Raw genomic sequence first — 24,896 nt, 5'->3', positions numbered from 1 at the left:
TACCCTCGTGTACGCATTTGACATTTTTGTTTTATTTTTAATTCTGTGATCATTTTGGCTTTTGGCATTCATTTTTAAAGCATACTAAAGCATATACTCCAGTGCTGGATTTATACACACTTTAAGCACCATTGTGGCAAAAATGTACATGTTCCAAAAAACTGCCTTTAAAATATCATTCAATACTATGTGGTCCAGCTTTTCCCCCTTTATTTAATACCTAATATGTATATTAAATGTTTTTAATCATTCAGATTTTTGTTTTTTTACATAAAAAAATTTGGTTGAGATACCATGAAGGTGTTAAATGCTTCATTATTTTCCTCCTTCCTGGGAGCTGTACAGGATGATGGGTCCCATTCTGGGATTGAGAGCAAGAAAAATCTAAGAATTTGAGAAATTTAAAGATTTTTCTTAGAATGATTTGATTGGGAGCAACTTGTATTCTTAGGATTCTTCTGAATACGGGCCCTGATGTTTTTTCATCACATGCCTGGTCCAACAACACTCTGTATTGTGTCTTGCCAAGTCTGGCCTTGGTGGCAATCATAATTTTTTTCCACTGCCAGGTGTTGCTTGGGGTAGTAAGAGGACAGGCATCGAATGCGGACCATGTCCATGAGCAATCTGACCTGATGGATGGGGTCATAATTTTCTGTACCTTTCTTCGCATCATTCTGCCTTTGAGTCAACTCAGGTGGAGCTCACTCAGAATGAGCTCGAAATAGTCACAGGTCATGACAGTTGCAGGGGTGAGGATTTGTGAAAAATTGTCCCTTGGCGCCAATAGTCACTCAGCTGTGGCAGGTGGACCAACATCAGACCAATCAACTTCTTCAGCTCATCAGTTGGAACCAGCCTGGGTTTACCCAGGTTGAAAGGGAGCTGGACCCCAGGGGGCTGTTTGGGCAAAAATTTTGGGGGGGGGGTAGGATGTCTGACATCATGGCACACACATTCTGACAAATATAATAATACACAGCTGAACAAAGGAAACTTGCTGCAAATGTTGCACACAACATATGCTTAAAACAACTATGCTATTCACACCCCTAAATTCAGATTAATACCTCAGTTGGCTTTAGGTCTTTCAAACCACTCTCTTCCTCTATGCATCGTAGCGGCCTTTTTACTGTTCATGATGGTCTTCCCAACATTACAATACAGATCAGAAAAACGCCTCTCTATGGCTGCAGTGCGCCCTCCCTACACGGGGGAACATGTCTGATGATGTTCATACCAGATAGCCAGCTAGAAGCCACCTGCCTGAGATAGCTGGGGGAAAAAAGTGCAACGAAATATGAACGCGAGTCGCGACCAAGTATTGTCCGTGAATACAACTCCATCATGAGTGGAATTGACCTTGTCGATAGAATGACGAGTTCAATGAGCCATATTGTTCAAAGGGGCACAACTGTTGCTTCTCATTGTATTTTTTCACTCAGCAAAAGTGCTGCTGTGTTCAGGAACCAAATGAAAAGTTTTTATTATTGCTCAATTGGGACTTTATTGTGTTTAATCGAAATATAAAATGAATGTCCTCGTATATGGACATGTTTTTTCTCAGAAATTACATCATGTAAAGATAAAATATTTTCCAGTCGGAAAGAATGCGGACCAGGCGGTGCAGCTGCTTGACTCCACTCGAACAGATTAGCTTGTTACACCGGAAGTTGCGCCAAAGGCGCGAAGAGTGTAAACAACACTACTCCAATTCAAGTTAGCCAAACTTTTATAATTAACACAATATTTAATGTATGTGTTTAAATGTAATTCCCTAGATAGTAGGATCTTCGCGGTGTTTATTTTTAAAATGTTAAATAATTTTGACGCATTCAAAGGTATACAAATAACCGTTTAAATAAGGTTAGCGCTAGGTCTCGAGGGTGAGTGTTAAGCTAGTCCGTAATGAAATGCTAGTGTCAACGTTAAAATCTGTCAGAGTACAGAATATGACTTTATATTTTAAAGTAGTCTGAGTCTTTCTGTAAGAGGCAAGTAATTACCGCATCTTTAACTAACTTGAATAAATTTAGGCTTTACTTTATCCTAAGCCTACAAAGCCTTTTGTTTGCATATATAATCGGGATCTACATTCACATGAAGTTCGGTCAATAAGACACGTTTGTATCTCATATCAAATCTCTTCGCTGCTCATTCATTGAGTGCAAGTTCGACATGTCTAAAGCACAAAAGGAAGACTTTATTGTGAAGTTTGTGGAAAGTAAAGGATCCAAACCAGAGTATGCACTCAAGGCATATGAGGTAAGTATTCGCTGTCGGTTTAGGCTTTGTTTCTGTTTGCGTTTTTGTTACCATAATGTTTTTGTTTGCTGCTCTAACTGCCAGTAACATTTTGCAGGCCGTTCTGGAGCTGCAGTCTGAAAAGTATTTAAAAACCATCCAGGAGGAAGATGTTTTACAGATGGACCAGAAGGATAAGTCTCTGTTCGTTTTCAGCAGCTTCACCACTCCGGCTTTCCTGCACTGCAAGAAGGTCTGAACCCATTTTTGTTTTGCATTTTGCAAACTTTAATTTTAATTTTATTGTTTTTATTTACAACAGTAAGGCAATGAGTAGTCTTGTTGCTGCTAAAATACTATAACACATTATGATTCTGTTATATATAACACACATTTAATAATAATTAAATTTTATGCATAGAATTAAATACAAATATGGAATAAACACCTTCTAACTTAATTTGCTCAGTTGTAATGATCAGGTTTTTCCTGGCCAATGCTGGTCTCTGGTTTTCTTTGAGGTCTAACCTCTCAATCCTGATTTTGTCCAATGTTTTTATTTTAAGGACTATAACACATAAAGAAAAAATGTGATAGTGTTTTTTTTATTTCATTTAGATTTTATAGCATCTTTGGCCTTGATTTGTTCAGATTGGAAAGGGGCAGAGAGAAAGGGGTAAAACATGCAGTAAATGTCCTAAGGTCAGAAGTGACAGCTGCTGTTAAGGCTTTCTGTGTTTCCCCAATGCTGCAAGTTTTATATTAAAGATAGAAGTTTTGAATCCAATTATAAATTAAGAACTCACAAGATTATCCTCATTTATGTATCAAGGATATGTCCAAAACGTTTATCTGATCTAAGTAAAAGTGCTTTGAGGAACATAGTGTTTGGTTGATGGTTTTATTAGCCAAACAAACAGTGTGAGCTATACATTTAATTTAAAAAGGAAAGATTCAAACTTTGCAGAATTTGACCTGCAGGTCACTGGTTTTTGTGATTTTCTTTTTCTGTGAAAGGGGCTGTATAAATAAACATTACCACCCCACAGTTAGCCTCTTAACAGACAACTGTAATTTTGAAACAGCATTTTCTTGATGAGGTTTTAGTTTTGTGCAGTAGTATGCCTGTGTTTTTGTGGAAAGAAACTACATCTTTAAAATCGTGTCATACGTTGATCTCTGTAACTGATCCGTGTCTTACAAATTCACGCCTCTTTTTACCATACAGCTTGGCTGCAGAATAGTGAGTCCGCTGGTGGTGTTGTATTGCCTGCAGCACCAGCATTGTGTTCCTAAGGCAGAAAAACCTGTGTATAGTATGGCAATGGCTGATATTACAATTTCCTGCACCAGCCTGGACAAAGAAACTCGGGTTGGTTCTGATGGCCTTATGTTTTCAAAATACTTCAATATTCTATGGTTCATTTTCTGAGCGCATGAATACAAAATTGTTGAACAAAATATTGAAAGGTTTGACATATAAATGTGTTTATGTGTATCTTTTGTCTCCCTCTGCAGGCAGAGGTGATGGATCTAGTGCAGCTAATGGGTGGACGGGTCTATCTCGATCTTAACGTGTCTGTTACACACCTGATTGCAGGGGAGGTAGGAAGCAAAAAATACCTGGTGGCTGCCAGCCTTGGCAAACCAATCCTGCTGCCCACATGGGTCAAAGCCTGCTGGGAAAAATCACAAGATAGGTAAAAACCTCAATGAACCTGGTTGCTTAATAGTTGATGCGATGCCATCATCACTTGTTGGAACCACAGATTAAGATGTGTAAAAGAGAGATGGCCATGAAAGGAGGTTGATTTTGTGTCTGGTGAACCATTCCTATCTTGATTTGGCCATATGTTGTGGATCATTATCCTTTCTAAAAGACCCAATAATAATTTTACAATGCACTAGATTTTTAAATGTCCTGGTGAATCAAAGTGTTCATGATACCATGCACTCTAATGAGGCTCTCAGGGCCTTAGGAAGAGAAACGGGCCCACAGCATCATATGTTCTCCACCATACTTAACAGTTGGCGTGAAGTGCTTTTCTACTTATTTCTAATTAGTTTTACGCCAAACCAACCTAAATGTTTGTTGCTGAAAAGCTCACTAATGATTTCAACTGACCAAAGCACACAGTTCCAGTTAAAGTCCCAGTAGAGTTAACAAAACGTCTGGTGTTTGTGATGGCAGCAAAAATGGCATTTTTCTGATGTGCCTCCCAAACAACTGGTTGGCAATGTTGAAAGTGTCTAATCTGATTCTTAGGTGGACTTGTAATGATGATATACACACATCTGGCTTCTCGCAATAGCATGTTCTCTTGTCTTTCCATTCTGAAGGGTGGGCAGTAGAAATATTGACTTTAATACCCCAGAAAAACCGGAAATCATTGATTACTGATCAACATTTGAAGAAACACTGATAAATAAAATAGTCCTTTAGTCATATTTCAATTGTTGGGGATGCCATTAAGAAATGTATTAGTGTTTTTCTGAAATTTGTGAAGTCTTGAGATTAAACTACTGCTACATCTTTACAAGGAATCCCAATAAGTGCAGGGCACTGTATCATGGCCATGTCAGTGTAGCTATAAAAAAGTCTAGTACTTTCCTCTCCAGTCTTTTCAGGTATACAGAGTTGCCAATTGAGGACTACCTGTGCCCCGTGCTGCTTGGCTGTACTGTTTGTGTGACGGGCCTCTCCAGCACAGACCGCAAAGAGGTGCAGAGGCTCTGTGAGCTGCACGGGGCCAAATACACCGGCCAGCTCAAAATGAACGAATGCACACACCTCATTGTTAATGAACCAACAGGTAATGTCTCTGGTCATTTAAATTTGTCCCATAAAAAGTCTCTAAAGTGCTGTCAGTAAAAGAAGTGTTAGTTTCATTGGTGTTACTGTTGTGCTGAGAGGATACGTTTCATTTGCAGGCCAGAAGTACGAATGTGCCAAGAAGTGGAACGTGTTCTGTGTGTCTTTGCACTGGTTATTTGATAGCATAGAGAGAGGCTTCTGTCAGGATGAGAGCAGGTACACAGTGCAGCGCGATGCATCCACAACCACTCGGCCTCACACATCAACTCCTACCGGCACCAGCAAGAAGGAAGGTAGCCTTCAAAATTCTTGCGCACCTTTTTGTTTTTTTTTTATCTATTTAAAAATCGAGATGCACCAATCAGCCATTTTCTGACCGAGTCCAGTGTCTGGTTCTCTTTTCGGTCTTGCCTGCTAGTTCTGATTTTTCTATCAGAACTAGCAGTTGAAAATGTGATACAGGTTCTATGCTAGGGGAGGTAGTTTTTAATCCAACAAAAAGGAAGGATTGCACAGTTATCAACTGTTATGTATCAATTCATATTTTTCTAACGTTTTTATTGGATGTCTATTTCATACTCAAAAAATGCATAAGATTGCATTCATTTACATTTATAAATCAAAGATTGCGGTAGTTTTTAGTTTTGATCATTTAATGAACTGGAAATAAATAAAAAAGCTTTCTCAGTATTTGACCTGATTGGTGCATCTCGATTTAAAAGCCTAGCCGTCATTGTCCTACACTATAAATCATGACTACCTCACATTGAGGTTTAGCATTAAGGGTGTTTTTTTCTGTAGATGGTCCATCTCTGTTGGGCCTGAGCAACATTTCTGTCAACGCTAGCGTGGTGATAAACGACACAGCCCTTACCAATATCACCATCAGTCGCATGGAGACGCCAGACCCCATAGACAGTGTAGACCTCACTGTGTGCCCATCAGATGATGTGTTGGATGGTTGTAAGGTAATCACTATAGAGAAATGTAGAGCCAGTTCATATTCTCACAAAACAAAGTTGTTGCTGTGATTTTCCGGCCATATTTTCTATGTGTTGTACAGTTATATTTAAGTGGTTTCCCGGAGAAGAAGTTGGAGAAGTTGCGGCGGCTTATAAACGCTGCAGGAGGCCTGCGCTTCAACCAGCCCAGTGAGGATCTCACTCATGTGGTCGTGAGAGAAGTGGACCTGGAGCTCCAGAAATTTCTGTCTACAGCAACTCATAGGTTTGACATACAAAGCATCATTTTTCTCTTGTCCTAGTTTTTTGTGACCAGACACACTGACTTTTCCTCGTCCATGTGTCTGGTTTTAATCTTTTAAATTCTCAAACTGTTAAAATGGAGGAACACAAGTATTTATACTTTTTATGCGAAAGAAAGGAATAGGTCCATCAGTGTGTCGGTCCAGAAAAGATGCACAGCTAATTATCAACGCACTGGTCCAGATGCACTTTCTGTGTGAAAGAGAAATCATAAAACATACAGAATACATGGCACCAGTACCCCGGGCAACAGCACCATCCAGGACAGAGACTTACCTAAACATGGAGGCACTGACCCAGGAGTATTTCTTATGGCCAAAATAAAGAGAATGTTGCTGTTAACAATATCTGTGTCAACAGAAGGGATGTAGCTCAAACATAGAAACACTGAGCCAGCGGTACCTTCAGTGGCAAAGAGAGTTGAGGACAGAACTAAACATAGAACAACTGGACCTTGGGTACTTTATGTATCTTAGGAGATTTAAAGTACATAGTCATTAGCAGCACTGACTCTGTTATTAGGCCCTGACCAGGAGCAAAACACGTGTAAACAGCGACACACTCAGCTAGGAGTACTTTCTAAAGCAAAGAAAAAACAAAGGCAGGTACATGAAAATAATAGTAGCAATAACTGTGCTGATGGCTGATATCAGAGAAGAGATGCAGCTAAAAGAAGAACGGCTGTTCCAGCTTTTATGGCAAAGAAAGAGAACAGAATAGAGGTAATTGCACCAACAACTCGAGCCTTTGCTCAGTTCAGAAACGAAACGACTAAACACAGGAGCACTGAGGCTAGAATACAAACAGATGGATGGATAGATTATGAGGAGGCTGTGAAACTGTTGGGGTTGCTTAACTATAATATGTTCCTGATCTGATGTTCCCGTATTACGTCTTAGGCCCCATGTGGTAACAGCACAGTGGATTCTGGACTGTTTCTCCAAAGGCCGCATGCTCCCAGAAGATGGATACCTCCACCCTGACTGTCTTCCTCCAGCCTCAGCTGCTGTTTCTGTCGCAGCTCATCACCCGGCGAGACCTCGGTCATCTGTCGGCCCACCTGTTGCCAATCCGAGCACTCCGAGGGAACCAATAACAGACGAGGATCTTCTCTCACAATACATGGATGACGACTCTACAGTGGGTAAGAATCCATTTAGGTATTAATTAATGCTCAGATCGAATAATTCAGATTTAAATAATTTTGCATTTCTTATCTTTAAGTTGATATGCCACCACCAGCACCAGAGAATAACAGCATGAAGCCCCTGGGTGTAGCTGCAGAGCCCCAGCCTGAGTCCTGGACACCCCATCACTCCAGAGGACCAGAACAAGACTCCCTGCTGCAGGATGGCCTTTTTTCTGGGAGATCTTTTCTGTTTGTGGGTTTTGGTTCAGAGGCTGAGGCTCAGCTCTCCATGCTGGTGAAAGAGCAAGGAGGCAAGGTGCTGATGGGCCGCAGTCGTGTGGTAGCAGACTTTGCTGTGGTTCCTCAGTTGGGGTGCACAGTAGAGGCCACCGTGGATGAGGTGGTCACTGATACATGGCTGGTAGGAACTCATATTGTCTTGTTCTTGTCCTGCAGAACTAAGAACATCCCTCAGAGCTACATTTATGGTTTTATGTATTTATTACAGGCCATGTGTGTGGAGAAGGAGTGCGTTCTGCCTCTGTCCTCTAACCCTTTGTTTACCCCTGTTCCTGTGAGGGAGGGATATCTTCCTCTCAAAGACTGCGTTCTGTCAGTCAGCCAGTTCACTGGAGCAGAGAGGGAGTCTTTGGTGGAGCTGGCCAAGCATCTCGGAGCCAAGTATGTGTTTTGATTTGCAGGTGTTCAGCAATTACTGCTGTTGTTTTTTAACCATGTTTAGATTAATTTGGTATTAATTTAACTTTCGCTGATTAAAAATCAAAATTCGGTGAGTATTTCTGGCCTCTCAGGTCCTGTTGGTAAAATTCTGACATGTGTGAAGCAAACTTACCGGAGTGTTGCCGTAATGTTGGTATTATTTCACACTGACCTGTAAAGGCAAGTGTTTCCTTGTTGGAGATAATAAAAGGTTGTTGATAAATCATTTCTAACTTTTTCCACCTTTATTTTGACAGATTTTCCTTTTACAATTCAGTGGACAAACAAAAAAAGACAATAATTTGGCTGCAGAAGTGTGCGTCAAAACTAACTGGCATTTGAAACATCCACCTTAAACAAGCCCAGGGTCCATGACCCCACAGCATGATGCTACCACCACCGTGTTTCAATGTTGGGTATGGTTTTCTGTTGGTGATGGGTAATGTTGTTTTTGTGCCAAATATACGTTTTGAACTTGTGGCCCAAAAGTTCCGGTTTGGTTTCGTCTACCCGTAATAAATCCTCCCACATCACCGTCAATATTTTACCCTGAGTTCATGTTGAAGAATATGTACTCTTCTCCTGACAGGTACATTTGTTCACTCAGATTATCTTGATGTTTATTATGCCACATAAAATGTAGGGAAGGTTTTACAATGATGTAAAAGCACTTGGACCGGCTGAAGTTATTACCTGCAGTCTGTGAAAAACATTTAGCAAGCTGTTTTTGTGGAAATTAAGTGAAATTTTTATTAATTAATATTCTTTTCATTTGACATCTAAACTTCCTCTTTCACCTGTATCCTTCTGCTTGCTGGGCTGCACGGTGGTGCAGTTGGTAGCACTGTTGCCTTGCAGCAAGAAGGTCCTGGGTTTGATTCCCGGCCGGGGGTCTTTCTGCATGGAGTTTGCATGTTCTCCCCGTGCATGCGTGGGTTCTCACTGGGTACTCCGGCTTCCTCCCACAGTCCAAAGACATGCCTGTTAGGTTAACTGGTCTGTCTAAATTGACCTTAGGTGTATGAATGAGTGTGTTGTTTGTGTGTTGCCCTGTGACGGACTGGCGACCTGTCCAGGGTGTACCCCGCCTCTTGCCCATAGACTGCTGGAGATAGGCACCAGCTTCCCCGTGACCCACTATGGAATAAGCGGTAGAAAATGACTGACTGACTCCTTCTGCTTGCTGTGAGCTACTTGCCCAAACTGTTTGCCTTTCTCCCTTTGCTCCTGCAGCGTCCAGGATTACTTTGTGCGTCTGGCCAACCAGAAGAAAGGCATGCTGGCCAGCACTCACCTGGTGTTGCAGACTCCGGACGGAACAAAGTACCAGGCAGCTAAGAAGTGGGGGCTTCCTGCTGTTACCATGAACTGGATACTTGAGTCTGCTCGAACAGGGAAGAGGGTGGCAGAAGAGAAATATTTGGTGGACCTGCCTGCCTCTCCAGGTAAAATTCGTATTACCTGTAGATCTTTGAAAGATGAATGTCTTGCTTTTAGTGGTTTGGAGACATTTGATGAAGTAAAATAGGTCCATAAAGTTGGAATCAAGTGGGCCACATGGTTATCTTCACCCCCTTTCCCTTTTTCCATATTTTGATTTGTTACAATTATTACCCTTTTTTTATTTGGATTCGTTTGTGTTAGACAAGTACGAAATTAATTGTTTTGATGTGGATGTTAAAAAAATGAGAAAATAATAGCTGGAAGTCAACTAAACCAGCTTTGCCCATTTAAAGAATGAAATGTTCCTATTTTTCATATAAAATAGCTTAAGGTCAGATTTGAAAGAGAGCCTGTGAACAGCAAGTCCTGCCACAGATTCATAATTAAACCTGGGTCTGGACTTTGACTGGGTCATTTTAACTAGGGATGCTCCGATCCGGTTTTATGCAGTCGATCACCGATTCTGATCACATGGATTGGCTACAAATTTTTCAGTTTAGTTAAAAGTGCTACTGGCTACGTGATCTGGAAAAAGGAACCATAAAATCACCATTTAGACAAAAACATTCAAACGTTTTACTAAATTTCTTAAAAGAAAAACTATAAAAAGAAACTTGCAGGCACAATGCAGCAACTATTCAGTCAAAAGGACAACTGAAACACCTGCTAATAGTAAAACAATCTTTAACCGATTGAAAACATCAAGGCTCTCAACAGGCTAAATAATGCTGGGCTACATCTGTGAAATTTTTACATCCCAGTAGAACGTCGCGGGATTAAGAAAGGCTGCTCATCTAGGCTGATGAATTCAATCATTTCTCGTGTTGTTTGCCCATCCTTCTAACTGTCAGGCTCATACGGGCGTATCTTGCCCCAGATTTAACTGTTTTGCACACATTTTCTTTCAGGATTTCTCTATATTAGCTTTTACTGCTTCCCTGTCCTTGCTGAAAAAAATGTATCCCCACAGCATAACCATGTCTTACCATGGCCATGGTGTGTTTAGGGTAAGGTCAAAGGTGAAGTATTCTGTTGGCCTAAAAGTTCAGTTTTAGTCTCATCTGACCGGAGCACCTTCTTAAAGGTCTTAAAGGTCAAAAAAGTTTTAAATTTATTCATTTTCCAAAAATACTGATTTAAATTATGTTTAACTTTCAATTAAGTTCAATATAAGTAAAGTAAGTCGTTATTTAATTTTTTTTATTTCATATATATTAAATTTAGCTTGTAGAAAGTAGAAATATTGTCCTTATGAGGCTGTTTGTTCTCTGATGCTCTCTAACAAACCTGAGGCCTTCACAGAACAGCTGGATTTGTACTGAGAATAAATGACACACAGCTGGACTCTATTTACCAAATTAGGGGATTTCTTAAGGAAATTGATTGTACTGGATTTTATTTAAGGGTATCTGAATAAAGGAGGCTGAGTATGAAAGCTTTATACCATTTTCCTTCCACTGTATGCTCTATTTTGTTGTTGTGTGTTGCATTAAACCTGTTGAAACTTGAGGTTGTAATAATACAAAATATGAAAAAATCTATTGCCAGGCACATCATTTTAAGTAAAGTTTAGATTAATTGTGTTATCGTCAGTCTGTAAATCAGAGCCTCCTTGTTATGCTTTCACCATGTCACATTTCCGTTCCCACAGAGAGAGAAGAAAGCTTCGTCAGCGGATCCCAGAAACCAGCTCTGCTTCAACCAGGTCGTTCTTCTCCAGAGATCCCGTTGCTGGGTCCACAGAGCGGTAAAGCCGTCACCCCGCTTGATTCCGGTCGCTTTCAGAGCAAAGTGTTTCGATCTGTGTTGGATGAGATGAAGCCCAAAGAAAACCAGAGCACACCGAAACAGAACCAGGAGGGTGGCAAAAGGAAACCAGTCCAGAAGGAGCCTGCCCTGCAACTGGACACTCCCTCTCGATTCCTGGTCAGAGACCAGCTCTTCCGACCGTCTTTTAACATCAAGGTCAGAACCCGTATAGTAGCCAAAAATGGACCTCCAGCTTTACCTTTCAACGGGGGCATCTGACAGATGACTCGGTGTTTGTTTTTAGGATGTGCTCGGAGATTTGGAGACTCCTGGTGGAAGATCAAAACCAGGAGAAAGGGTGGAGACTCCACTTACCGACGTTGTCAACAGGAACCTGAAAGTAGCACTGGCCAACAGCTCACGCAGTCACCTTTCAGGAATGCAAGAAGTCTCTGCCAGCCCCCAGCTGGTAAAGACCGCTGAGAAGGAGGTAAACTGTCCTTCAGATTGGTCACACTGTGTATTTTTATGTTTTGGCAAAATGTTGCAGGATTTCATTTTGCTGTGTAAGACTTTACTCAACTGAAAACGTGCTTTTTATGTAGTAGTCAGACCAGCTTCTTACAGTGTTTGTTTTATAAAGATCCCACAAAAAGACTCGGGACCCCTGACTGGTGTTGTGATCTGCGTGGGGAAGAAACTGAGCAAAATGCAAAGTGAACTGAATGCTATTGCTGCCTCGCTTGGAGCTGACTTCAGGTACTAAGCAATTTTTGTGAATTTGCTCTAAGGATATATTTCTTTAAAACAATCTCAATTAACTCATATTTATGGATTTCTGAACCAGTTTTAGACATGTGATCCATCCTATTTAGCATTTTGCAAATCAGGTGGGCCTTTTTAATCCACCTATTAGTTTGACTCTAATTTGAATTAAAAAGTGATAAATAAATAAAAAAAAGATTTGCTGGTAACCTGAGGTTAGAAGAATTATTTTCATTTTAACAAATATGTGCGTTGTATTTATGCTGCTTTTAGGTGGGCCTGTGACAACACAGTGACACACTACATCTACCAGGGTCGAGTTGGGGACAGCTCCCGCGAATACAAAGCAGTGAAGGAGAGGGCGCTGCATGTGGTCTCCCAGTACTGGCTGCTTGCTGTAAGTTTCCCATCAGTAAAAAGGACATTTTAGCTCAAACAGTGAACATTTGTTTGTAATTCTGTAAAACTGAATAACTTCTCATGAAATTGAAGTACACATCTTACTATATCCTTTATCATTGCTTTTATTTAATGTGACATTTAAAGGCACAATGTCAGGCACGTCTTTGTTAAGGGACGCTGAAAGTGCCACTATTTAAACGCACTATGCAAAAAAGTGAACCACTGATTTAATCTGTTGCCGTGGCTCTTTAAATAGACCCATCTGATTAGTTAACACACACCAATTATATTTTAATTAGACCAATTATAATGACCAGAGTGGTGTAAATTCATAAAAGGCTGAATTGTGCGATTATGAAATAATTAATGAAATAGGAACATTATTACACATAATGAATAAAATACAAATTTTCTTGAAAATCACATTTATTTTTTATTCTTCAGAAATTGTCTACTCATTTCTGTTTTAAATAACTGAAATATTTATTTACATTTAGTTTATTTAAGTGTGACACGTTGGGATTCTATACTTTCCGTGCCATCATATATTTTTTGTACATTTTGAGAGTTTCTTATTAAATCATACCTAAAGGAAAGAATTAACTATAAAGACAAAAGTTTTAAAGTGTTTGTTTGTACTGCACTTTAAACTATATTTCTCTTCATAACTATTTATCTATTTTCTTGCAGTGTGCTGAGGAGCAGAGGCACGTCCCCGAGTCTCTGTATCCTTTCACCTATAATCCTAAGATGAGTCTGAACCTGAGCCAGGTGCCCAGCAGCTCCCAGAGGTCTCCACCTTTAACGCGGACCCAACTCAAAGACACGACTGAATCTAGGCGCAACAAGGTGGGTCGGAAGATGTCAGAAATCTTCATCTGAACATCAGTGCTACTGTTTTTGTGTCTACTGAAGCGTTATCTCATGAATTTTGTGATTTATATATTTTTCAGTCTGAGCTTGTTGCTGCAGAGCCAAGCGCAGTCGTGCATCCTGTAAGTAATGGAGGCACTGATCCAGAGGAGATGAACGATACCACAGAGAAAAGAGGTGAGGAGCTGTTAGTTAATGCCAATAAACTGTTCTCAGAAGAACTTGATGATTCACGTGTGTTCAATATTGCAGACACTCTGGAAATGAGAGAGAACCTGCAAAGACAGCTTCAGGAGATCATGTCGGCCACCAAAATGACAACAGGCAGGCGGACATCTGTCAGACTCTCCAGGATGGGATCGGGGTCCGCTGACTCCGGTCCAAACACGCCCGAAATGAGTCGGGTTGGACGCAGTGGGAGCAGACGGACTCTGGAAGCTCTGAGGTACAAAAAGATATAAGGGATTATATTATGAAGGTCTCCATTTACCTCACTGAACACCTAACAAGGGGCGCAATTACTTTTTCAAACAGGGCAAGGTTGGTTTGGGTAGCTTTTTTCATAATTTGTAAACTGATTTGGACTTTTCTTTAAGAACTATGATATAAATTGATATATCAACCACAAACTGGCTTTTAAATCTTAGCTTGTCCAGCTAATATTATTTATACATCGGTTTCTGTGTAGAAGAATCTAGTTCTTTACCTTTACTCCAATATTTCCAAAAGGCTGCCAACATTTCCTGCAAGGGCCAATATAAGTAGACTGAAAGCTTTGAAGGAGAAAATAGAGCATATTTGCTGTAACATGTTCAGCCTTCATATTATCTGCTTGAAATCTCGCTCTCTCTCAGAATGATTGACATGGAAAATAAGTTTTGTTTTTTTTTGTTTTTTTAAATACCTTGTTATGTCACAATGCTTCTTCTGACTTCATTTTTTAAAACTACTTAGTCTTCGTTTGGGATGCTCCGATTTGAATATTTAGGCCGATATCCAATATTTACCGATATTATTTATGTTATATATATTTCCCTACCCATTCAACACCATGAAAAAATTCTCTGCTTCACTTAAACATCCCACAATCCTGTGCTCCATTACCGTCACTGTCATATACCCAAGCAAATACACATAGCCAACCCCCTCCCCCTCCTGAAACACACACAAACGGCAACAAGATGGATATAAACATCTCTTGTTAATAGTGGCCCAGTTTTACTTGTCGGACCCATACCGAAAAGTTGAAAAATGACTAACATCGGCTGATACTGGCGTTAATCCCAATATATTGTACATTCCTAGTCTTCGTCTTTCAGTAACACCTTCAACCCTGAAGTGTGTTGTGGTTAAAATGACCTGTTAGCGTTTGCAAGTGCTGCATATTTGGAAAGCACAATATATTGGCATTAACATCTGTATCAGCTATCGCAGCAATATCAATATTGGATATTGATATCAAGTTTTCATATCGGTGCATCCCTAGTGCATACGGTTCACTGACTGGAACGAGAGTCCCAACTGGCCATTTACCAGTCTGGACCGATCAAGCTCAGTCATTCCAAAAGGAACTATTGTCCCAAAAGTTAGAACTAAAATTTTCAAGTTAATCCAGAATTTCCTTGCAACCAGTGCAGGAAGCCAACACTGGAGTGATACTGGCCCTTTTGTTTGTACCAGTTACAAATAAACAGAGGAACCTATAATGCTGAGGGTTTTCTTAATTGCATGATTCTATTATCAGAAGATCAAAGTCTCAGAGTTCTCGCTGTTTAGATAGAGAAAAGTATCGTTTAATCTTTACTTAATTTCCATCAGTAAGTCTATTAAAATTGACACTTTATGAATGTCAGAAGACCCAAAACAGCATTAAAGATGGATTTAATCATCCTAAGATAACAGACATTCTTAGTGCTGCTTAAACGCTGTCCCAGTGGAAGGACATAAAGTAAGAAGAGAACAGGGCCTAGAAAAGAGCCTTGAGGGACACCAAAAGACAGAAAAGATCTTTCAGAAAGGTTCTACTGTTTCTCACTGATGCGTTTCCAGGGTGTCCAGAGAAGCAGTGATGGACATGAACACTGAGCCGTCTCAGAGTGAGCAGATAGTTTGGGATGATCCTACAGCCAGGGAGGAGAGAGCGAAGCTGGCTGATAATTTACAGTGGCCTGGGAGTCCATCACAGCATTCAGAGCCACTTGCAGCTGCACCCCCTCCCACTGCAGAAAATGGGCCGCACTTCAAGGACTCAATGACAGACTCTGAGCTGGTGGAGATGGGTAAGAGAACCCCTGGCACAGGTTGGCAATCCTTGGAATAAGTGACAGCAAATAAACTTGAAGAGTCAAAGCTATGTACAATGAAGGTGAAACTTAAGGTCTACATTTATGTGTAAAACTATGGTTTTATTTCCTGACAGCTGCTTGTGATGTTATAAACCAGCAAATTGGTCAGAAGGTCATGACACCTCCTTTGGAGGATCCAGAAGAGGACATCCTCACTCCTAAAGCCCCCAGCATCGCCTTCCCTCTTGCCAAACCGCTTGTAGCACCAGAGCCACAGGTAAGGGTTATGGTAACCTTACTGATTATTTCAAGCGAGCCGCTGCTGCTGTAAAGTTGTTTCATTTCTGCCAGGAAGAGAAAAAGGAGGGAAAACAGACGCCCAGATTTCAGCTGTCCTCCCTCAGCCCTCAGGAGCGCATTGATTACAGTCATCTCATAGAGGAGCTCGGTGAGTCTCTCATCGTTGTTGGGGATCAAAATATTGCAGAATTAAAAAAAGCTAAAGAACCAGTCACAAGGTCTCAAATTTGATATAGTTTTCATGCTTTATTCCAGCTTAAATATCTGATAAATATATTCAAACTATTGCCATCCTAACTTCAACACTAACGTCCTGTTGGGGGTCTGAAGTTTCCCTACCCCCATCATTGTCATAAATGATTTCATTTTGTACTTTTAATTATACAGTCATATACAGTTAATTAGAATATGCGCTATGCTGTTTGTCAGATTAAAAGTACCTTTTGAAAATAACAACCTTTAAGCAGCTTTTAATAAGCCCACATTTCTTGAACAACAATGTTTTTATTGGTCTGATGTACTGTTTTAAACCTAAATGTTGTTTTCATTTACTGTAAATATAACTACCAAAAATAAAGGCTGGAAAACACCAGTCTTTGTGTAATTAATCTTTGTAATGTCACACTTGGTGAATTGAGTTAGTGAATTAAATGAACTTTTTAACAATATTGTAATTTACTGTAAATTGGAACCATTATTTTTCCAGGGTGGGATATTTATACTTCAGACAACTACAAAGATTTTTTTTAGAAACTAAAATTAGATTCACAAATGTTCCCTTATCCACACAATGTGATTGTCATAATAAGCTTAAATATATACACACTTTCACGTACCCCTTTAAAATGTGGTGCTTAAGGTTCTGGATTCTATTTTATCTTGTGTATTAATTCCTGTCAGGGATCATAACTGCAGCTCTCTTGGCCAGCATGAAAACAGTTTGTTTAGAAACACTCACTGGATTGATCCACATTCAGAACAACTGAAAAGTCCAAGAAATTTGGTGAAAATCCCAGGAAGAGAATTGGTGTTGACACAATATGTTTAGGAGCGATTTCTGAACAACTCTGGGTTCCAGGATCAATAGTTCTAACAACGTTACATAAGTAAAAGTTATTCCAGTAGGTCATCACTTTGCTAAAGTCAAGAAGAACACTCAAACTATTCTCCTCACAGGAAAGTGAATTGTTTGGGATGTTTAGGAGCAACCCAGCAACCACCAACGCTTAATTATGCAGTGAACTGGAAATCGCTGGACTCAACCAAGAAAGTAGCACCTGCTCCAAAATCAGCTGAAATCTGCAGCTGCTCAACTAGTCATGCACTTGTCTTCTGGAGAAAAATGTTTATAGTCAGACGAAGTATGTCCCAGGGAATAAAGATGGGGATTTCACAGCTAAAAACAATGTTTCAACTGTCAAGCATGGTGGTGGCAGCATTATGATCTGGGGTTGTTTTGCTGCTAGCTGTACTGGTATTGGATTACCTGCAAATTTCCTCTATTTCAAATCTAACACTAGACTATATCAATTTAACTGAAATTTGGGTGTTCCAACAGAACAAGCCCAAAAACAAACTGGTTTTGGAATTGCTAAAACAGGTTACCAGTTAACCTCTTAAAAATCTTTTCCTGAACCCTCTTTAATATTTATGAACTATAGCTAAAAGTTGTGTTTTTTGACAAAAACCAGCCACTTAAAATAAATTTTGCAGTTTCTGATCAGCGGTCAAATATCCAGCTAGAACTATTCCAGAAACTCTCTGATGACTACAAAAAGCTCTTGGTCAAGGTGCAACCTGCTAAGGGACATTTTACCAGACATTAGTGGCAGTGTATTTATGTATTTGAGCCTGTAGGTATAATTTTGAGCTTGAGTGTACTAGAGAGAATTCAACCTTCTGCACCTAATTGTTCTTCTTGGAAAATCACTGCAGTTGCATCTTGTATATTTACTCCAATCATTCTGTGTTTTTACATTTCTAGCTGTAACTACAGTGCAGGTATAGTCTACTGACCCAGTTTGTCACTTCCTTCTGGTCCTGTAGGGGGCATTGTCCTGGACAAGCAGTCTTTTGACCCCAGCTGCTCCCACATCATCGTAGGGAGTCCACTGCGAAACGAGAAGTATCTAGCCGCCATGGCAGCCGGCAAATGGATCCTGCATCGTTCCTACCTGGAGGCCTGTCGCCCGGTGGGGCATTTCATCCAGGTGGGAACCTGAAGACTATTCTGGAGTGTTTTATTATTCCACTGGTAGAATAATATATTTTCACTTATCTTAAAGTATGTCATCAGTTGTTATTTTTGAAAGCAAGTTTTAGATTTATGCCAATTGTTTGCTGAATAAATGAAGTAAGTTTTGATTTCTGTTCCTAAATCTAATCTGCGAGAGCAAACACCCATGTTTTACTTTAAGGGATGGCCAAACTTAAAATTACTGGCTGAACGAAACCAAATAGTGTTATTTCCCCATGATGGCGTCTGTTGTGTGAAGAGCACCAGTCTCTCCTGCAGCAAAGCACCCTCACATCATTGAAATGCCACCCCTGTGCTTCACAGTTAGGACGGTGTTCCCGGGCTTGCTAGCCTCCCCTGGTTTCCTCCAGATATAACAATGGTCTTTATGGCCAAACTCTTTTGTTTTAGTTTTATCAGAACACAGGATGTGTCTGGATTGTCATATTGCTTTTAATGCAATTGAATCTTTGTCTCTGAGTAACCTTTCAGCTAGGGGTGCACCGACCGCAGTTTTCTGGCTGAACACCAATTACCGCTCTTTAAAAAGCCTGACCTGCCAGTTCCGATTTTGGGCAATACCGATTTTCTTTTTTATAACCGACACTGTCAGGTGTTATAAGGTCACAATACACCTTCAAAGTTCTAATCTTATTTTATTCAAAAACATTGAACAATACCCATGAAACAATACAAACTTGTTTTAACTGCACGAGGTAGTGCTATCAATTATAAATGAAACGTTTAGAGCATTGAAGTTCCTTTAGTCTTTCATTTTTCACATTTAAAAAGAAACAAAACTTGCACAATAAGTTAGACAAGTAGATAAGATCGGTTTCACAAGTAAGTATTGGTCGATCACCGATCTCCCAGAATTAAGGAAATCGGGGCCTATCGATCGGCCGACCGATCAATCGGTGCGTCCCTCCTTTCAGCCTATGTTGGTATAGGTCCGGACTTGTTCCACTCTGGATAATATTACCTTCTTACCAGTTTCAGCTGGACCAACATCTCCACAAGATCTTTTGCTTTTGTTCTGGGTTTTAAACGGACTTACCGTGCCGAAACGCATTCATCTCTGGCACACAGAACCCGTTTCCTTCCTGAACTATATAACAGCTTCCTCCAGTTAATTCAGATGTTGTGAATTAACCCAGGCGAAACTTACAATGCCATGACATCATCATCTGAACTTTCACAAACTGTTTTAAGGCATCGTTATCCTAATGTAAGAAAACTTAAAATTATATATCTCTCCCTTTTCTCCCTAATTACTTTTAGCAACAAATAGTTTTGGTAATCCAAACTGGAAATGTTGAGTCCGATTTATTTATTTTAGTTATTGATAGACAATGAGTAAAAATAGGTTATGGATCTTTTATGCAGTGTATGTAAATATCTGGATTCAACTGTATATGTTAGAACATCGGCTGCTTAAAATGTTACCTCCTCAACTCTGCAACCATATTATTCATTGGCTCAGAAATGTTGACTTGAAACAATTATTTTTGCTGAGCATGATTTCCTCTCTCCTTTTGTTCCTCCCTGTGATGCAGGAGGATGATTATGAATGGGGCAGCAGCTCCATCTTAAATGCTCTGCCCTCCATCACCTCTCAGCAAAGGAAACTGGCCTCAGCTGCAATGCGCTGGAGAAAAGCTCTGCAGGGAGGCTCTGAACATGACGTACGTAACAGATCAAAACAGAACAACCAGTACGAGGCTCATTATCGCCGCCACTGTGCATAAGAAACACCCTTCCTGGATCAGTTTCTATAGATCCTCAGAAAGATTAGCAGAAAAGTCTTGTAAATGGCACAGCTTAGGAATTTTTTTTATGTTTTTATGTTTTATTATTTACTTTACTACTACTTTAGGCCAAACTGAAGTTTTTATTTGGTAATTTTGTCAACATTTATTTGATTTCAGACTGATGTTGGAGTCTAAAACTATTTTGAGTTGTCTTAATCTGCAGAAACCCTGAATAAGCATGCATCCCATTTTCCAGGGTGCTTTCAGTGGCTGGACCGTGATGCTGAACATCGACCAGAGCAGAGAGTCAGGCTTCAGGCGGTTACTGCAGTCTGGTGGAGCGAAGGTTTGTCCCTGCTTTTATTTTACAAGCTACTAAAGCTGCCAAAAACCTTCACTCATACACCAATCACTGCTAAACATCAGACACTTTTTTGATAACAATACGATCACAGCTGTCTCTGCACAGCTTCTCACTGCACTAACGGTTTCTTCAGACACTCACGGGTCTGAAGTTGTGTTAGGAGCCTGGTCCAGTCCTTCCCTAATCAGCTCCCAAGCTCCTCAATGGAGATGGGGTTTTTGTTTGATCCACTTAAAAAGGGTTTAATAGCAAAGAACTACAATATGTTGTCGCAGGAGAACTCAACTCCTCAGATAGACCATCTGAAACATCTGGTAAAGTACAGAATTTAAATTAAGTACTTTCCAGGATATACAAATACATTATTCACTGTCTTTACTAAATTTTTAAGTTATCCATCCATTTGTCCACCTAACAATCCATCCATCGTCTTGTACATCTATTCATCTATACATCAATCTTCTTACATTCAGTCAGTGGGTTTTGTATTTCGTATACTTAAAAGATCGTTTCAAGGCGCTTTACAAGACAAACGGATCCCATTTTTCTAAAGAAATATACAGTCAGTTCATTCTAGTCATATTGACAGATTCAAAGTTTCTAGCTATTAAACTATGCAGTCAAGTTCAGTTTATCAGGCTAACTGGTAAAACGTTTTCTACCTCTAAGAAAATCCAGCTGATTGCATCGAGTCACTGACTTTGCAGCAATCCCTCGTACTGAGGATGCCTGCGACCTCTGTTGAAATATCTTCCAGGAATTCACAATGAAAATGCTGTTTCTGTTCAGGTCAAAGCGGGTCAAAAGTCGTCTGAGAACATTGCTCGTTTTAGTGTGGACATAAATGGTATTTGGTCATGAAAAATGTGTAGGAGCCCTGGATTATTAAAGTTATATCAGCAATAATGAAAAAATAACATTGGCACAAAGGCTGTACCAACAAGGCACAAAATGCAGCAACTTCAGATAAAGAAATTAATGAATTACCAACAAAATAAACAGACAACCTAATCTCTTCCTCTTTTATGTATAAATGTAACGTTTCTTGAAATGCATTTGGGTTAGCACCTTCAGGTAACCTCAGAAGCTGCATCTTTTCAAATCTGTTTTCCCTTCAGGTGCTGCCCAGTCCCTCCCCGTCGCTCTACAGAGAGGCCACACATCTGTTCGCAGACTTCAGTCGTCTTAAACCAGGAGACTTCAGAGTGGACATAGCTGAGGCCACGGCACAAGGAGTGTCGTGCTTGAAACCCGAGTACATTGCAGATTATCTCATGCAGGTGATTATGCTGTTTTATTTGTACAGATAGTGAACTGGAACTCTTTACATTTCCTAAATCTGGTAGATCTCATGGTAAAGTTGGGTGTTTTTGCAGTTGATGTTTATATTATTTCTATTTTCTGATTTCTAAGGAGCCAACGCCACCCATCAAGCTGTACTGCCTGACTGCAGCTCCAATGGAGGAAGCCCCAGGCACACCATGTCGCAAACGTAAAGCGGCAGCAGACACGTCCGGGCTGAAAAAGAGCCGCCTGAACTGAAACCATTTACACCGACATGTCCTCAATGTTTTCATTTCAGTGAAAAAGACTGTAAATAAGATTTTTTTATGTTTTATGAGAATGAAATAAAATTTAGCAACTGTTTTGTCGATTCTGCTGCCTCTGTTCCAACCACTGCAGCTGCTGCTGCTGACAGAGTCTGCAGTGATGGATGACTGAAATATGGTGTGGAGAAAATGTCGAGTCATGGTTTGTAATTTGGTGTTGTGGAGCACTGCAACCTGTAGAGGGCAGTGCAGGAATTGCATTGAATCAGGCAAATCTTGAACAACAGGGTGTATACACGAGTCTAGTATGCACTAGTTCAATGCTATTTTAAGACTTTTACTTATTGGGATTGAATATTTATACTTTTAAACTGTAGAATGTTTAAAATCTGTCACTAAAAGTAAATGTAATCTTACATGGCATTGATATTTGAATATAAACATATTAAAGCTGTTTAGTTGTTTTAGATGTTTGGCAAAAGCTTTTGACACTCTTATAAAGTGTATTTCCAGCCAGTAAACGCCATGTTTTGTTTGTCCTGACAATTCTGTGGTTCATCAATGAGCCGTTTCATTCCAGATTGCCAGCTGAGGTTAGTCGTTCCTGTTCCCTGCCATATGGACAGATAAGTGGTTTAACCTCCCAATAGTTGCCCTTGCAGACTCAGGGCTGATTTGTTAAAAGGGCGATTACAGGACAAAGAGCTGCCATGACTCAGACTTCAGGGCTCAGTCAAGGCTTTAAATGAGTCCCTGAAAGGCGTTTACAGAATTTGACTTCCTGTTCATGTTCTGCCCAGTCCTTGTACCTGAACAAATACAGCGAAGACATGACACTGAACCTGAGAGATGCATCACCTATCAGTCCTTTGGTTGGTCATCTACAGGTCCTTCTCAAAATATTAGCATATTGTGATAAAGTTCATTATTTTCCATAATGTCATGATGAAAATTTAACATTCATATATTTTAGATTCATTGCACACTAACTGAAATATTTCAGGTTTTTTATTGTCTTAATACGGATGATTTTGGCATACAGCTCATGAAAACCCAAAATTCCTATCTCACAAAATTAGCATATCATTAAAAGGGTCTCTAAACGAGCTATGAACCTAATCATCTGAATCAACGAGTTAACTCTAAACACCTGCAAAAGATTCCTGAGGCCTTTAAAACTCCCAGCCTGGTTCATCACTCAAAACCCCAATCATGGGTAAGACTGCCGACCTGACTGCTGTCCAGAAGGCCACTATTGACACCCTCAAGCAAGAGGGTAAGACACAGAAAGACATTTCTGAACGAATAGGCTGTTCCCAGAGTGCTGTATCAAGGCACCTCAGTGGGAAGTCTGTGGGAAGGAAAAAGTGTGGCAGAAAACGCTGCACAACGAGAAGAGGTGACCGGACCCTGAGGAAGATTGTGGAGAAGGGCCGATTCCAGACCTTGGGGGACCTGCGGAAACAGTGGACTGAGTCTGGAGTAGAAACATCCAGAGCCACCGTGCACAGGTGTGTGCAGGAAATGGGCTACAGGTTCCGCATTCCCCAGGTCAAGCCACTTTTGAACCAGAAACAGCGGCAGAAGCGCCTGACCTGGGCTACAGAGAAGCAGCACTGGACTGTTGCTCAGTGGTCCAAAGTACTTTTTTCGGATGAAAGCAAATTCTGCATGTCATTTGGAAATCAAGGTGCCAGAGTCTGGAGGAAGACTGGGGAGAAGGAAATGCCAAAATGCCAGAAGTCCAGTGTCAAGTACCCACAGTCAGTGATGGTCTGGGGTGCCGTGTCAGCTGCTGGTGTTGGTCCACTGTGTTTTATCAAGGGCAGGGTCAATGCAGCTAGCTATCAGGAGATTTTGGAGCACTTCATGTTTCCATCTGCTGAAAAGCTTTATGGAGATGAAGATTTCATTTTTCAGCACGACCTGGCACCTGCTCACAGTGCCAAAACCACTGGTAAATGGTTTACTGACCATGGTATCACTGTGCTCAATTGGCCTGCCAACTCTCCTGACCTGAACCCCATAGAGAATCTGTGGGATATTGTGAAGAGAACGTTGAGAGACTCAAGACCCAACACTCTGGATGAGCTAAAGGCCGCTATCGAAGCATCCTGGGCCTCCATAAGACCTCAGCAGTGCCACAGGCTGATTGCCTCCATGCCACGCCGCATTGAAGCAGTCATTTCTGCAAAAAGATTTCCGACCAAGTATTGAGTGCATAACTTTACATGATTATTTGAAGGTTGACGTTTTTTGTATTAAAAACACTTTTCTTTTATTGGTCGGATGAAATATGCTAATTTTGTGAGATAGGAATTTTGGGTTTTCATGAGCTGTATGCCAAAATCATCCGTATTAAGACAATAAAAGACCTGAAATATTTCAGTTAGTGTGCAATGAATCTAAAATATATGAATGTTAAATTTTCATCATTACATTATGGAAAATAATTAACTTTATCACAATATGCTAATATTTTGAGAAGAACCTGTACATTTTGTCAAATAGGTCTTTGGGGTTCATTGTTTTTGGCAAAATATCAGTTTCTATCTGTTGCAAAATTTGCATATGGGTGTGAAATGTGGGAAAAAATAGGCCTTAGCTGAGATTTTCGGAGGAGTTACAAATTTGATTCAGGGCAACTCTGAATGAAAATCCTTTGGGTCCTACATTTCTTTAACCAAATCCATTTGACACCAAACCAAAGCCTAGATAGCATATTCATGTAGTTTTGTCACTCTTGTTTGTAAATGCATATCCCATGTGGCCCCCATTCAAGAAGCCCATTGTGAACCTATATCTAATAGTTATTTTCTGTCAAGCCACTGGTTGGAGTTTAGAAGTGTTATGTCTGAATAATTCACAGGACAGAGTTGTGGATGTGAAATTGGCTAAAAACCAGGATTGTCTTAGGGTGTTACATAATGGACCTCTCTTAAATGTCTGTATAGGTTTGATTCTGGACCAGTCTGGGTAATACGTGTTATATTTAATGTAAACTG

At 40.3% G+C, this 24,896-nt stretch overlaps 1 protein-coding gene across 1 annotated transcript; it reads left to right on the top strand.

The window, feature by feature from the left end:
* The first annotated feature begins 1,677 nt into the window (after positions 1–1,677).
* On the top strand, positions 1,678–21,986 carry topbp1 (DNA topoisomerase II binding protein 1). The gene is made up of 27 exons (XM_047350320.1): positions 1,678–2,265; positions 2,363–2,497; positions 3,473–3,616; positions 3,763–3,944; positions 4,864–5,057; positions 5,176–5,352; positions 5,861–6,027; positions 6,123–6,286; positions 7,224–7,468; positions 7,549–7,874; positions 7,962–8,134; positions 9,407–9,618; positions 11,268–11,581; positions 11,670–11,855; positions 12,009–12,124; positions 12,404–12,527; positions 13,223–13,381; positions 13,486–13,582; positions 13,658–13,850; positions 15,455–15,684; positions 15,825–15,967; positions 16,042–16,138; positions 18,037–18,200; positions 19,783–19,911; positions 20,234–20,323; positions 21,460–21,621; positions 21,755–21,986. The coding sequence occupies exons 1-27, from the start codon at positions 2,179–2,181 to the stop codon at positions 21,881–21,883; spliced, it is 4,539 nt and encodes a 1,512-aa protein (XP_047206276.1). The 5' UTR covers positions 1,678–2,178; the 3' UTR covers positions 21,884–21,986.
* Positions 21,987–24,896: the final 2,910 nt, after the last annotated feature.

This window comes from Girardinichthys multiradiatus, chromosome 21, assembly GCF_021462225.1.
Source record: "Girardinichthys multiradiatus isolate DD_20200921_A chromosome 21, DD_fGirMul_XY1, whole genome shotgun sequence".
NCBI lineage: Eukaryota > Metazoa > Chordata > Actinopteri > Cyprinodontiformes > Goodeidae > Girardinichthys > Girardinichthys multiradiatus.
Note: the sequence above shows the minus strand (reverse complement) of the source record. Positions and strands in the feature narration are given on the sequence as shown.

Excerpts from the sequence above, each read along its gene's own strand:
- topbp1 (XM_047350320.1), top strand. The coding sequence starts at position 2,179 with ATGTCTAAAGCACAAAAGGAAGACTTTATTGTGAAGTTTGTGGAAAGT. Across the intron at positions 5,353-5,860 it reads CGGCACCAGCAAGAAGGAAG|ATGGTCCATCTCTGTTGGGC; the intron begins GTAGCCTTCAAA and ends TTTTTTCTGTAG. Across the intron at positions 12,125-12,403 it reads TCGCTTGGAGCTGACTTCAG|GTGGGCCTGTGACAACACAG; the intron begins GTACTAAGCAAT and ends TGCTGCTTTTAG.